The sequence below is a fragment of the Podarcis gaigeae genome (genome assembly GCF_964106915.1).
Source record: "Podarcis gaigeae genome assembly, chromosome: 2".
Lineage (NCBI taxonomy): Eukaryota > Metazoa > Chordata > Lepidosauria > Squamata > Lacertidae > Podarcis > Podarcis gaigeae.
In genome coordinates, this window is record NC_139679.1 from 51207081 (window position 1) to 51222657 (window position 15577).

At 39.5% G+C, this 15577-nt stretch overlaps 1 protein-coding gene across 7 annotated transcripts in view; it reads right to left on the minus strand.

Moving 5' to 3' along the window:
* The window catches only part of HTR4 (5-hydroxytryptamine receptor 4), a 177108-nt gene that overhangs the window by 105018 nt on the left and 56513 nt on the right, over nt 1-15577 (minus strand). For 6 of the 7 annotated variants that reach the window (XR_014559376.1, XM_083719505.1, XM_083719508.1 and 3 more), the window contains exon 2: nt 6482-6541. Coding sequence is in view for 6 of the 7 variants with exons in the window: in XM_083719505.1 (XP_083575631.1) it covers nt 6482-6492 (11 nt within the window). In the remaining variant the exon portion in view is untranslated. Of the gene's footprint in view, nt 1-3712; nt 3875-6481; nt 6542-15577 lie in introns of all 7 variants that reach the window. The other variant, XM_083719504.1, reaches the window with a different exon arrangement.

Here is a 15577-nt window from a genome sequence, read left to right on the forward strand (position 1 = left end):
AGGCTTAATGGATACAGTAGGCTTGGAGGACATATTTGAAGGAAGCAAGAGAAGCGGTACCACGTGGATTTTCAGGGTTAAGACATCTTATTTAACCTATGCAGGTGCTCTTCACATGAAGCCTCTCTATTCTTAGTGTTTAAAAATGATATCTACAGTATCTGTACTGCACTACTCTGTAAACTGAATGTGTACTAGACAAATGAAACAACTGAAAAACAATTTAGGCTGGGGGCTCTTACCACAATTAGCCCTAAATTGAACCCAGCTTGTACACCAAGCAGCACCACTAAATTAGGGATGCACATGTTCAAACGACTTCAATATTCACAGATGCCTCAAGTGATCTGCATGTTTTACATCTTCCTTCACCATTGACACAGTCTTCTATTTAATTCACCAGCCCCCTCCAAAACTGAAATATTAATTTTAGTGATGTCAGTGTCACTGGTCTATTTCTTGTGCTAATATGGCACTCTCATTTATCACTGTAGGTGGTACTTACGTTTTATGTAATTACAAAACCTCTTGCCATTTAATGATTTATACTAAACTCTACATTACTTGACACATAGCAGTCTATAGTTCAGTACTATTTTCTGACCTCCCTGAAAGAGTCTCTGATCAAAGCCCCTGCTTCATTCCTTCTAAATTATCTGTTTTTCCTAGGATCCCATTAAAGACATATTAATGCAGTTCAATTTAGCACCTTTTTCTGCTGGTGTTTTCACTAGTTGCTTGCTCTTATCGGTTAATGATAATAGCAATAAATTTCACCACATCTGTGTTCCTAAGGAGCTGTTCCTTATGGGACAAAGGATATGTGGGATGAGTAATGGGACATTTTACTTACTAACATTACTGAATGAAGTGGTGAAAAGTGCACTGAAGGACAATGAAGACTAGACTTAAAAAAAAAATGCTCCAAGAAACCTCTCACCACCCCCAAAAGATGTCACAGCATAACTTGAAACATATTGCAGTGACTGAAAGATGTATAAAAAGAGGGGATATTTGGTCTACTGCATCAGAGATAAATGTGCAGAAAGAGACAAATTTCCCTTGTGCTTTTCTCACCAAAGGTCTTAATTTTGCCTGTCCGTCAATCATGTTTTCTGTCTCCTGTGGATTTTGAGGAGAGAATAAGTCACAGGTTCCCAAAGTGAACAGGTTCCATCTCATGAACAGGTGCCATCTCAAAAAAGACAGAGGTGGCAGGTACAGTGCTGAAAGAAGATATACCTGGTATTTGAAGTAGCATCACAATCCTGGACTGGTGCATCCAGGTGAAATGGGACTGGCAGGGAGAAGGAATACAACTCAGGAGCATCAAGAGAGGATCTAGTATGTCCAGGCCACTATGGATTTGAGAACTGAAGATCTTGTGGGATGGTCCTTTGGGGGTGTTTCCCAGATACAAATGACAGACAGTTGCCTGAACAAGTGGAGTGAAGAGTAGAGGTTCTTCACTATCCCATTAGAGGACGGTCTCTCATATCCAGTGCTTTTTTTTCTTAAAAAAATGTTTAGGGGTACTCTCATTTTCCTACTCATATTGAAAAACTGCCCCTCAATGAGGTTCACAAAATGTTTAGGGGTATGTGTACCCCTGTGTACCCCCAGAAAAAAGCACTGCTCATATCAATGGACAGCTTGTACACTTGCCCTTTGTGATCAGTCCTGTACTAGATCACCTTCAGGCAAAATGGGAGCTCTGAGTCAGGTTACTAGGAAAACACTCAAAATGGTTGGGGAACAGTCTCCATTGGCAATATAGGACCTTCCAGCATCTTAATCTTTTCAGGAGCTCTTTGTTTGGATGTCACCTGACTATATAAACTTTCCACTGTTCATAATGCTTTTCCACAGCTCCGTTAAGATTACTAGAAGAATGTCTGGGATTCAGCAAAGTGAAACACCTGAAAGCCTATGGAAACAGGGCATGTGAACAAAAATGCTTTCTCGCCATATCTGGCAATGCTGCGCATTTCATTCTATAATGATTAGTTAAAACCCAGTCTGATGTTGGGATGCTTTTGCCTAAGTGCACTGGATCCTATCATCAGAGCTGTCACTCATTTCTGCACGTGCACAATATGGGCGCTTCAGTCTAATTGCTCATTCTGTAAACCAGCTGCCCAATTTACATGCAGACAGATCCACACTGGATTCTAAAATGTCACAAATGCACACAGATGTGGTAAACACAAAGGCATATTAAATTGTCTAAAAATCATCAAGTTGGTTCATAAATTTTCTTCTTTTGTCCCTCTTAATGTCATATTAATCTCCATTATTTGTACTTGTAAGCTATTAATGCTATTTTGGGCTCCTTTATGTTTAACTCTCGTTTAAAGTTCTGTTTTGTGAAGATGTTTAAGATATGGAAAAGCTGTTTTCACAAATGTTTTAATCTGCCCTATAGATTTTACAAGTATCTTGTTTTAAGTTAGAGAAAGGCAAATGTATACAGACCACATCTATGCAAGTTTAACACCACTCAAACACTGGGAACATTATATTTCTGTCTTACCATCATTCTTGACAACTGAGCAACTCTGGTGAATGTTTTTAATAAGGTAAGAAGCACATAGTAGGCAGCCAGAATATAAACCCAAAGCTGGGCCATGTAATACTAAATTATAATTTAGCATCATGTCCAAGACAGGCCTTTGGAGTATCTGCATTCTGTTTTAAACCAATCACAGTTTGTTGTTTCATCTGAACTGAGAACTCTGGGTGGTTTAAAATATGGTTTATTGAAATAAGTCAGGACAAGCCACAGTTTAATCGTGGCTTGTTTTAATTAACCAAGTATACCATACTTTTGTAATCACTAATACAGCAATGCTACAAAAAAATGTAACAAAAAATTAATCTTGTTAGCAGACTAAATAGATCTAGCCTGACACAAAAGAGTATTTACATATATTAACTGCAATTATTATTTTTTAATTTCCAGAAACCCAGTAAGATAGATAAGGAGAGGGAAATCATGTTAACAGAAATATTCTCCATGACCCCCATAGTCATGAAAACTGGAGACTGCTTTTCCCTCCTGTTCCATAGAATAGAAAAGGAACAAGATGTGAAAAGGGAGCTGTCTACCTTTGCCAGTCCAATAAACAAACTACTCCCGCAGAGATCTCACAGTAATCTAACAGGATTGTCTATTATTCCTGGCATAGCAAACTCTAAATTAATTATGTACAGCTGGACATATTACTTTTTCAGTTACAAATTACTTATATGTTCAAAACAGATTTTTGAACACATTTGCAAAGGACAGAGAAGAAATAAACCCTATTGCCAAGATGATGTTGAAGCTAACAAAACAGTGGGAGTAGAATTTTAGTGGCCTATATTTTACTTCATACAGACATCAAATCACTATGGGTAGTGCCCAATTGTGGTATCCTGTTTCTACAGTGGTCTTCCACTTGTGCAAATGGGGCTTCCCCTTACTCTCCTCTTCTTGCAGCACACACAAAATCTGCTATTGAGGGCAGGATATCCTCCAGATCAGATTTTGGGAACACATGGGGAGGGAGAAAAGTTGGAAACTTCTGTTATCTGTTAGAGCAATGCTGGCTTTTGCCCTATGTGTAGCAAACTCCTTGGACTAAGAACGGCACTACAGAGAGGTAACAGGTTATTATTTTCTCCCTTTTTTATAAGATCTGAATTTCTTTTAAGATTTGAGAGCACTTACCTGTTGGTAAAATTTGTACTCATTATTTAGAAAGATTCAGCAGTCATGTCTTTTCTTAATGAATAATTGTCTCTCAGAGTAATTACAGAAAAACAGCACCATATCAGGAAGATCTTCAAAAGGTTGTTTCCTTAAAGCAAATCTAATCTGATGCACTTCAGTCTAAATAAACAGAATACCAATGCTATTCATTTGTTCATTGGAACTACCACATTTACTGGAAAGAACTGAGGAATATAAGAGGAAGCAGGACTGGGTTCACCCAGTTCATTAAAATCTGTTGTATGACACAGCTGGAGAAAAAACTTTCCTGTGATTAAACTATGAAATCTCTGTTTATGTTATCTCCAGATTGCAAACTTGCATATTTAAGTTTCCCTTGTGTGAGTCATTAAATGAAACCTTTGTGAAGCTGAAACTTATTTTTCTAGATTAAAAATATATATGATGACTTCCACATAGGTATCAGAAAAGAAATTCAGTTCAGTTTGGATTTACAGTTTCCACACTTTCTGAAACAATATGTAAACCAGAACACATTCATTCTTCAGAATTTGCCTTTCTTTGGATTTGGCACTGCAGTTTTCCAGGCAAATCATGTGTACAAAAATGAATTATATCCAGGAAAAATGTGCATTAAAATGCATATATTATTGAAAATAACATACAAAATGCACCGTATTAGGAAAAATGCTTTGGAAAAATGTGTACATTAGGCAAAATTGCAAAGAAAAATGTGCATATAGGGGAAAATCTGCACTAAAAGCTCATGAATTTTCTTGAGGGTGTTTTTTTTAAAAAAATAAAAAAATCACAAACTTGTAAAATTGTGGAGAACTGAATTTAAGTCTGAAAAAATGAGCGAGAGAAATCCAGATTTGCTCATCCCTGCTTACACACCCATCTGTACTAACAGGGCCTCAACTTGTCTCCTAGACACAGAGAAAATTGCCAATACGTATTACCCAGACTTGTAGTGTTTCCAGTACAGTGTCTAGACTGGAAACATTGCAGTTCATAATTAATTGCAGTCCTGGCATCGCTCTGATTAGTAACCCATGTTTTACATATTCGGTATCCAAAATCATTTGTGATATCATTATGATATCCATTTTTTAAAAGTTAGATCTAAAACTGGCTTGCTTCTCACTTTTCAAGTAGATATTTGTTTTTACATATAAATAATAGAGTGATTCAGAGCTCATGACGAAACACATGTTCTTACTTGAACCATTTTATTTCATTTAAAGGCGTTTCAGTCTCATATTTATAATTTGTATATCTAGAGAGTTTGGTGCTAAAAAGGCCCGTGGGCTGTCCACAGGCTTAAGGTTCTATGACACCCATACCTGCCCCCAACCTCTGGAGGCACTAACTGAACCCTCAGCCAGGCCAAATAGATGAGGCATTTTTGCTGGTCTGGGTTGCTTTTGCAACTATTGAGGGCAGTTCTCAAGAGAAATGCTAAAAGCTGAATGGCTGGATGTTTTCAGCCAGTTAGCATCAATATATTTTGCTCCAGTTCCTAGCTATCTTTATATAGCTTTTACAAAAGTTCATAATGGTATATAAATCAAAACTAAATCAAAACTAGCCTGCTCTCTCTGCTTTTCAGCTCAACTTTTCTGTATATTTTATTTTAGCATCAAACCTGCGTAGATGCCATTAATACAAAACCTAAGTATCAGTCCTGATTTGTTTTTCACAAACACCTGTTCTGCTGCCACAGTGTAACCAATGCATTTCAAGAGTGTGTCCTTATGGTTGTTAAGTAAGCAGTTAAAGCAATTAAGGCTCATTCAGTTTTAGAGCATTATAATTGAAAAATAATTCAAGAGAACCCATTACCAATACAGGGGTGGGGGTGTACATGTACACCCACACAGACACACAGACACACGTTGCTGTGTGGAGTACCTCTATTCAGGGTTCCAGAGAAGCAGCTATGGCCTTGTCTAGGGAACTCCATTCCACTGCTACTTCCCCTCCCCACCAAGAGCCAATCAGCATTCAGTGCCTATTGAGCATGCTCATGCTCATTGAACTTCCCCAGGAGGGGAAGCTAAATATCTTGTTTCCCAAGTTTACCAATACATTTTCTCCACAATACAATAATGAGTTTACTATCAGTGTATGGAACATCATATTATACAACATATCAAATGAGGTGACTTGAGCATGCTGCCATCTCAAATTTCTATCGGGACCAGATTAAAGGACTCAGATGCAGTTCCCAACACCCACCCACTACCTTAGCAGAAGCAACCGGTAGAATAGCATGGGTGAAGCTCTGTTGCTCTCCTGGCTTTCCAGTTCCATAGATGGCTACTGCTGCTTACTGAGAGGGAGAGGAACAGGGTGATGACTGCAAGGTGGGGTGGTGAAGCCAATCCAGTGCTAATGCTGCCATAAGCAGCAGCAACCTGCATTGTTGGGAAGCCAGGAGAGCAAGGCAAGGAATCACTGTGGGCTTATTTACAAGGCTGCCCACTGCCTCTGTCTTTTGCAGGGCATCACCCTTCCACATTTGTAGGGAGGGACTCAATTGCTTGGCTCCTCCGTAAAGGTCATACTTAGGGCTTCTCATAACACTGTGGGGATGTCTGGAAAGCAGCTCCCTCTTTGTGCTTTGCTATGAATGTCCCCTTAGTTCATATTACAGACAAACAGAGGTATTGGGAAGAAACCACACAGACTTCGCAAACATAAATTAGTATTGGCCTCCTAGGGCTCAAAAAGCATAAAAGGTACTGCATAAACATTTCCTACCTCACATCCATCACAGGCAACAGGCATGGAAAACTGGGAGTTCAGCATCCATAAGTGGTCCTGAATTGAAAACAGATAAAAGGGACAATGATTATTAAGGCGCTTGGCATTTCATATAATTCATTCAATGTGTTTTTGTCTAAAATTCTTGTAGAGACAATCTGCTTGAAAAGGGGGGAGCAGTTTTTAGCAAATGCTTGAAAATTATACAATTCCTTCTATCACACAGAGCACAGATGGCCCACTTCTCATCTCTCAGCTGCTTTAGGCTTAATCACCCAGTATTCTCAGGTACTGGTTCATTTAAAAGCCACTCATACAAATTGAAAATTCAGAATTTAAGCTATTCCTTGCAGTTTTCTCTCCAGGCCATATAAAGGAGTACCTTTCACCATATCAGGCAATCCAGGCCCTTTGATTGGCAGATAGGGCTCTTATTCGTGTGCCACCAGCGTGTCCTGCTCACGGTATCAGGATGAGGGACAGGGCCTTTTCACTAATTGCACCCCAACTGTGAGATGTAGCCACACACAGAGATGGCTTCATCTTTGATGAGCTTCATTTTCCTTGGTAAAGCTCATTTGTTCTCCCAGACCTTTGGAAGATCTGGCTAAGTTGAATTTGGAAGTGAGGATCATTTGTGTTACGCTGCCTGTGGGTTTTGATTGCATTCTGTTTTGATTGTTGTGCTGGTTTTATCGTGCTGAAAACTGCTTTGGAGGTCACAATGTGATGAGCACCAATCCAAACATTTTATAAAATAAATGGCAAATAAATATGTGTGTGCAGTGAGCTTCATCTTCTTTGGCGAAATGTACTGCAGGAAGCTCATGCATGTAGTCTAGAGTGCTGGGAATAGCAGCCATAATTCTAACATCAGAACTAAGGGATACATCATCTTCCTCATGCAAAGCTACCATATTTTTCCGTGTATAAGACAAGGTTTTTAATATTAAAAATGTTGAAAATTGGGGGTCGTCTACACGGATAGTGCAGAGGGGGGATGGGCGATTGGTACTAGCCAATCCCCCCCCCAAAAAAGCTCAACAACTCTGGGCAATCCCCCCCCATAGGGGGATCGTCTTATACATGGGGGCATGTTATACACACAAAAATATGGCATGTGGCACACAGACAATCTGATGAGAGGATAAGTATACATAGTATGAGACACTGCTTCATTAATACTTATTCCTTAAGATAAAATTAGTCAACATTTTTGTCACCATATAGTTCAATGTTCATTGTTAACTTTCAAACAATTTAACATTCTGCCACTTAAAGTTGACAATTTTCATTGACCCAACTCAGCAACTGGTAAATACAGGATTACAAATTTTGCATAGTTCTATCCCCAGTGAATTTACAGGTTAGGACCCAGAGTCTACAAAACAGATAGAAATAACAGCAGGAGTCTCATATGAAAGCAATATAGAAAGACCTAATCAGCGGCAGTATTATTCTACTTCCTTTTCAACTAATCATGCCCAGAAGCTGCATAAAATCATGAGCTTTTAGTTTATGCATCAGTCTGATTTCCCTCTGTGTAAAGGCAAATGAGGCTAATTGATTTCTGTTTCCCATGCTCATTTCCCCACAAACACCTGCTTTTATTAGATTTACTCATATGTTGGATCACACCAATATTCATATTTATTTAATTCAGCAACAGTTTATTAAAAACAAACAGAAATATTTGCTCTTTGGATAGTCATAGTAACAGGACAACAATCCTTCAGTATTGCAGGAGTACTAATGATTTAAAATGAAGTAATTAAACGAGTGCAATAGTCTCTCAGTGCACACTGACCCCAGCATAGCTCCCTCTTGTCCGTTTTTGAGAGACCAGGTCCAATGAGTGGCATGTGGTCTTTAACTAAAAATGCCATGCCATTATCTATAAAAGATTGGTTCCAACCGTCTGTGAAAAGTCTTTCCCAGGGAGTGGGCCTTTTTGTCATATATTTCTCTCAAAGAGAAAAACTCCAGCGTTAGTTGTTACCATAAAAATGTGGGCTATAATACAGCATTCATCCTTGTACTGATATTTGGCAAATTGCCCAATTTCCTTCCAGTATCTTTGTGGTGGTGTAGGCTTTGAATATCATTCTTTTCAACCAACTGGGGAACTGGGAATAAGGGGTGACCAAAATACCAAGCAGAGCATTGTGCCCAACCGCCACAATGCAGAGCTATGGAGAAAAATATATTATTCCCTGTATTACGGAGCAAAGCTAGGAACTGTTGTAAGCCAACAACAAATGTTTTACTGTGTTGATACAAAAGGCCTCCATCAAAGTTACCCTTCTAGTTTGTGCTGTTCCACTGCCCCCCTGTAGTTGGCTACACCGCTTCACTCCTTTTTCCTTCAAGCCCAGCTCTTGAAGCAGCCCAACTCTCACAATGGACAGTTGCTATGTATGTGCCTGTGTAAAGGCAGAACAAGAGGTTCCACGTGTCTTGTATGCTGCGGAGATCATGCACTGTGGCACAGAAGTATACTTAAGAGCATAGGCACCTTAATACATGTTCCAAAAACACCAAACAGTAAAGTATTTCTGGAGGCTGCTCTGTGAATACCTTCAGGAGAGTATAACTGCTGTGTTATCAAGGACATTTATTCAACTATGCAGGAAAATAACATGATTCGCATCGCTTGGTAAGAGCAAAACTAGGTTCTGAGAACAATCACTACCACCTGGCTGAAATGGAAAATAGTAGTTCAGAATCTAAGATTTTCAATTTGTCTCTTAGGTGGAATTCAGCCCATTAACTTTTATTCATGTTTGTGGTGCCAGAAAACAACAACACTTAGTTACACAAATCCCATTACTGCTTAATGGTGTTGTCTGAGCACATTGGTCTCGGCAATCTCATTTGCACAAGATAAAATTAAATAGAAAAAAAATAATGAAGAGGGCCTGTGGTGTCTTGTTAGGAGGAAGAATGACTCTGCATCGGTTTCCTGTTCTACCGCGCTCAGATTTGCTTTGGGAATTAATCTTCAGTATTTGAACACATTCATGTCATGAGCCTGCGCACCCCCCCACCAGACTTTTCCCCAAATTTGTGAATAATGCTCCTATCTTGTGCATGCACTTCAGGTGGGCAGTGCATGGTTTCCTGCAGTTGACAGCTGATGAATCAGCTTAGTACAAAACCATCCGTCTGAATGAGACACTCCCACCACCTAGGAATCTGACCTTTACCAAGTCACAGCACTGGACCTCTAGCTCAGTGTTGTCTAGGGTTAGGCTGACTCACAGTGGCTCCAGTGGCGGAGCTTCATGCTCCGGCACCGGGGGGTGGAGAGCAGGCGGGGGTGGGGCTGGCATACATCCTGGGGGGATGGTACCCAGCCATGATGGCACCCCACTGGGATTGCACTGCCAGGGGCGGGGCACTCCCCCCCCCAATCCTCCTCCTCCGCCAGTGAGTGGTTCTTCACACCTTCGGCATGCAAAGCATACTTAAACACTGAGCTACTTTCCTAAGTAATTACTAAGTAATTTCGGCTTTGAGATACTTTTGTAGCTTTCCTTGATGAAACAGGGTCACTCCTAGGCATAAGTGGGTGGAACTAGAAACAGTGCTTTTTTCTGGGGGTACGCAGGGGTATGCATACCCCTTAACATTTTGTGAAACTTTGTACTTTTGTCCATTTACTGTATTTATTTTTCCCGATTTGAACTATAAAACAGTGTTTTTCTTGAGTCAAAATGAGAGTACCCCTAAACATTTTTTTAAGGGAAAAAAGCACTGGCTAGAAGTAAGTCTGACCTGACAGAAATAGTAGGACTAACACAATCTGGACTTTAAAATGTGTCACAAGCATAAAATAAAAACTACAAGTACATGCAAGCAGATGATTGGAGGTGATAAAAGCAGGTGATGCAAGCCTCAGACTACAAAGCAAATCAATTACTTATAACATAGATACACACACACACACACACACACAGAGAGAGAGAGAGAGAGAGAGAGAGAGAGAGAGAGAGAGTTTTTTCTTAAAAAAAAATGTTATGGGGTACTCTCATTTTTCTACTCATTGAAATACTGCCCCTCAACGAGACCAAACTTAAATTCACAAAATATTTAGGGGTATGTGTACCCCTGCATCCCCCCAGAAAAAACATTGTGTGTATTTGTGTGTGTGTGTTACTGATATTGCACACCACCTCAAGCTCTGAAAGGTGAGAGATTCCAGGGGTTCAATGTGTCTGTATTTCCCCTTGGAACTAGAAATCCTTGTACAGAGCTTTCACTAGTGTGACTCATTCAGGGAATCCTGGCCATTATTCTCACCCACCCCCCAATCCCTAGCATAAAAGAGAAGTTTTCAGAATTCTCTGCATTGTCGTGATAGACAAGTTCCCTTCCAAAGTATTTCTATGCATGTATAGAGTGCCTTTTCACCGTGACTAAACTACTGTACTTTCCTGCACATTTAGAATTCAAGAACGGCCATGGGTTAACAATTGATTTTTCCATATAATAATCATTGCTCTCCACTGTGTATGTTACACACACACACACACACACACACACACACACACACACACAGAGAGAGAGAGAGAGAGAGAGAGAGAGAGAGAGAGAGAGAGAGAGACTATTCCATGTATCCTCTCTCTTCCACAATTTACCTCATCCCAGTAGCCCAACTGAAAATAACAGATCTATTAGCTCCCTCCCCACCCCCCTCTCCAATTCACTAGCACAGTGAGAGGTGGCACTTTAAACATTAATCTTTTACTGTTGCAGTTTATCAGTATATTAAGGGAGTCTGCAGAAGACTGAGCCAACTATTTCCCTTACCCAACCTCCTGTCCCCCCACAAACATCATTTGCAGTTTTAAAAGACTTTCGTATCACCTTAATTCTTGGATCTTCTACCTCCAAGTTTGTGATTCATTTCCCTAATAATCTGAGAGAAACAGAGATAGCTAGCTAGGAGTAAAACACCTAATTTGCATTTAACACAGAGGTTTTAGGAAGAAAGTCCAGAAGGGAAAATATCAGCTCTTGGCTTTTAAAGTGATATGGTTTTGTGCCAGTTTATTTCCTTCCTTCAGTGAGAACTTAAATATTTGTTTAGACTGCTTACAACCAATCCTTCATCCCAAAGATCCCAGGCTTAGGTGCAACTACCTTAAATACCACCATAGCATCACAATAAAATATAAACTCAGTAAAAACAACAGGAGCATCTGAAGCCACCTCTGTAATTGTGAAACAGGACATCACTATTCAACTCTACACCCTTACTTGCACCCTTAAACATGTTTGGGTGAATAAATGGTCATTGGTACCAGAATGCCAGAAGTGTTGCTACCATGCATATTTCTAAGGGGAGGACAGCCCATAGATAGAGAAGACTTTTTATACGTCCAGTAAGGTGTTCAGTACTGAAAACTGGTCATTCAGATACTGCAAGCACGTCACTGGAAGCAGGTACATGTTGCATATTGGATTTCTCCTGGAAATGGTAAACCCAGATTAAATGGTGATGGGGGGAATATCAGCTTGCATTTTGATGCTAATATTGTTGCATGGACAATGCAAAAAACTTGGGTGCATGAGGAGCACCAGTTCCACTTGGAAGCAACATCTCTCATCACAACACAATAGCTCTTCCAGTAGAGGACATCATCCTCTGGTGATCTTAGGATGCAGACAGGATGGTAATGTGGGAGACACTCCAACTTTTTGGGTCCCAAATTTAGTTTTACACAATGGCTCCCTTTCACACCAGCTGCTAGTGAAGGAACTAAACAGTTGTTGGCATCCTTCCCCAAATTCTGGATTGTGGGTTTTCTCATGGCAGGGCTCTGAAAACTCTGGCTGTGCCAACAGTTTAAACTGACATGAATACCCTAGTAAAGTTCGGAAGAACTATGTAAGCGACAGTGGTATTGCTATAGGAATAAAAACATTACACTGCTTATTTATGGTAACAATTATGTCTGCTGTTTTATGATGCACTCGAGATAATACTACTTGCCTAGTAATAATTCTGCCTATATAGACTCAAGAAATGGGCTAGCATTTCCAAGTGCACAATGAAATTCATTAGAACCTGTTTCTCTTATTATTTGCATAATACACATGCATACCTACTTGGCACCACTGGCAATTTGAATTCTTTTTCATGCCTAATAAGTAAACATAATAGGTATTTCTCCTGAATTTTAGAGTTCACTGTGTTGTCAAGAATTATTCAATAAACAGCTATAGAAAGAATCATCACTCTTGCTGTCATATTTTAAAGTACCAGTATATTTTCAAGAAAACTGTAACTAATAGTTACAGAAGTTCTTCTTCCATCTATTTATGTATATGAATACAATTATTACTGGGTATTTTGAGATTGCACCCCAGCATAGTAGTTGGAGATTAGGTAAGAGATTTGTTTTTTAAGTAAGTGTTCCAGTATGCATGAAAACAAACATTGACATTCCAACAAGAAGCACCAGTAAAGTATTGCTAGTGTTGCCAGCATTGGAATTAGACATATTCTACGCCAGTGTCCCTATTTCATTACTTGAGAACTTGAGTAGCTGCACTATTTTATTTATAATTATTTTTATTAAATCTATATACTACCTTTCATTCATGTATCTCAGGGTGGTTCACAGCATAAAAATACAAGATAAAGACACAAAACAGTACATTCAGCAAAGAGCTAGGCATGTTCATGTCCCATTGAAGTAAAATATGAGGATACACTAATGCTGTTAAGTGTAGTAAAATATAGCTAGTGCCCCCTTGTGTCACAAGGTGAACATCCTTCCAGAGACATTTCCATTCAAATGCAGTCATAGAATCATAGAGTTGGAAGGGACCACGAGGGTCATCTAGTCCAACCTCCTGCACAGATTCCAATGGCTGCTGAGGCTGTTATGCAAACACAATTAATTGGTTGGAAGAGCAACAGGCAACTAAATGATCTGATTGCCAATACAGTGCTACTGCGCCACTCTTTGGTACATTGGTACCTCAAGTTAAGAACTTAATTCATTCTGGAGGTCCATTCTTAACCTGAAACTGTTATTAACTGTGCTTAACTTTAGCTAATAGGGCATCCCACTGCCGCCGCACGATTTCTGTTCTCATCCTGAAGCAAAGTTCTTAACCCGAGCTACTATTTCTGGGTTAGCGGAGTCTGTAACCTGAAGCGTCTGTAACCTGAGGTACCACTGTATAACTATAAGATCTTCTTTGAGCTGTTTCCTCTTTGCAGTTAATGAAGCACTGGCAGGTGTACAGTGCCAAGAGGGATAATTGAGACCTTTTTTCCAAAATACATACTGGTGGAAACTACCAAAGCCAGGTGCAAAAATCTCAGGTGCATACGCTAATGAAAGGAGTAGGAACAGCATGGTTACTCAAAATCCATATCAGTCATAAAGATTATTAGTTTAACCCTAACCCTCCTTCAGTAGCTAGCTACTGAGAACTATATAAAAAATCAAGTACTGTAATAAGTATTAGCGCCTTACAGCTATACATCATACTAGCCAATAATGTTTCATTTCATCCAATAGTTAGGACTTGCATCTTGAGAAACAGATCTCAACTAAGACTAGCATGGCAATCAGCATACCACATTTATATTACCCTAAAGGACAGAGAATAAAGCATCAGCTAGTTTAAGATGGAACATCATAGAATTTAAGCTGAATACACACACCTAAAAGTTGCATGATTTTATTTTATTTTTTACTGAACAGGTTGTGTGTGGGGATCAAACTATTCAAGCCAAAAATGTGTTTGTGCTGGCTTTCTTATGATAAACCTTGGCATTAAGAACACATGAGCCTAATGCAAACATTAACATTTAGCACTGTTGCCAGTGAATGTATACTTCAGAGAGGAAGCAATGCACAGAAGATGATGGCTAATTGCACCTGTTTGTTCCAAATTCAATTAAAGCATTTTCAATTTTACATTTCCATCTGCTCCAACACCCTCTATGAGTGGAAGGCCTCAACTTCAGAATGTTACTCGGGGCCATGTTCAGGGCTGGATTTAGGTTTGATGAGGCCCTAAGCTACTGAAGGTAATGGGGCCCTTTATATGTCCAGCTGTTCTTTGTCAACAACAAATTGTTGCTGTTTTTTGTGTTGAATATATGCTATATGGTAATTTATGGACCTAATAGGTATCTAAAGCCGTTTGCACATGTTGCCATGTGACCAGTCCATGCAGAATGTAGGCACCCTATATATAGAAATGAGTAAACCAGTGATATTTTAGGGAGCAGGCTAGCAGGTGGGGCCCATTACTTACATCACAAGAGCCTACACAACACAAAACACTGTTGCTGTATGTAGGTTTTATTTTATTTTATTTTTTATCTTATATTGTGGAAATGTACATCCAGTTGTTTTTTCCCTTTAAATTTTTTTGGGGGCCCCCCAAGAGAATATGGCCCTAAGCTATAGCTTGTATAGCTTATACGTAAATCCGGCACTGGCCATGTCCCAGTCTACTTTAGAAAGTTAAGTGTGCTGTTGGGAAAAGCCGCCGTAGCCATACAAGAAAATGCAATACCTGATCTTTGGTATGACCATATGTTCTAAAGAAAAGGAACTTGAAAGACAAATTTACAGAAGCAGCTCCAAATGTCACCCACCTCCTCTTTAAGAAAAACACATTTGTTATGGTTTTGTAACCATAGGGGCATCTCCCAAAACTATCAATATTTCCAACTTAACATGAAAGCCTTCTCAGTGTCAAGGGTACAGGCTTCATTGTGTTAGGAAAAGAAAGAAAAAATGCAGGAAACTAATAATAACTTCCCTAAACTTAGGTGCTCCCAAAATCTATTACATCCTGGAAAACAGAAGGTCCGAAATGTAAGACTTCAGGTTTGGGAATGTGGGAGGGTGTAAGTATTTTTCTAAGCACGAAATGAGGCTATTAGTAATGATATAAAATTCATTACATTTGTTTTATATAGCAGTAGTTTACCACAAAGGCATTTCCCCTCTGCTGCTTACTATTCTAGAACATTGGTCTTCACTTGGTGGGTAAGGATCCAAAACTAGGTCACAAAGTGGGTTTTTTCAGGGGGTACTCAAGGATATGCAGCAC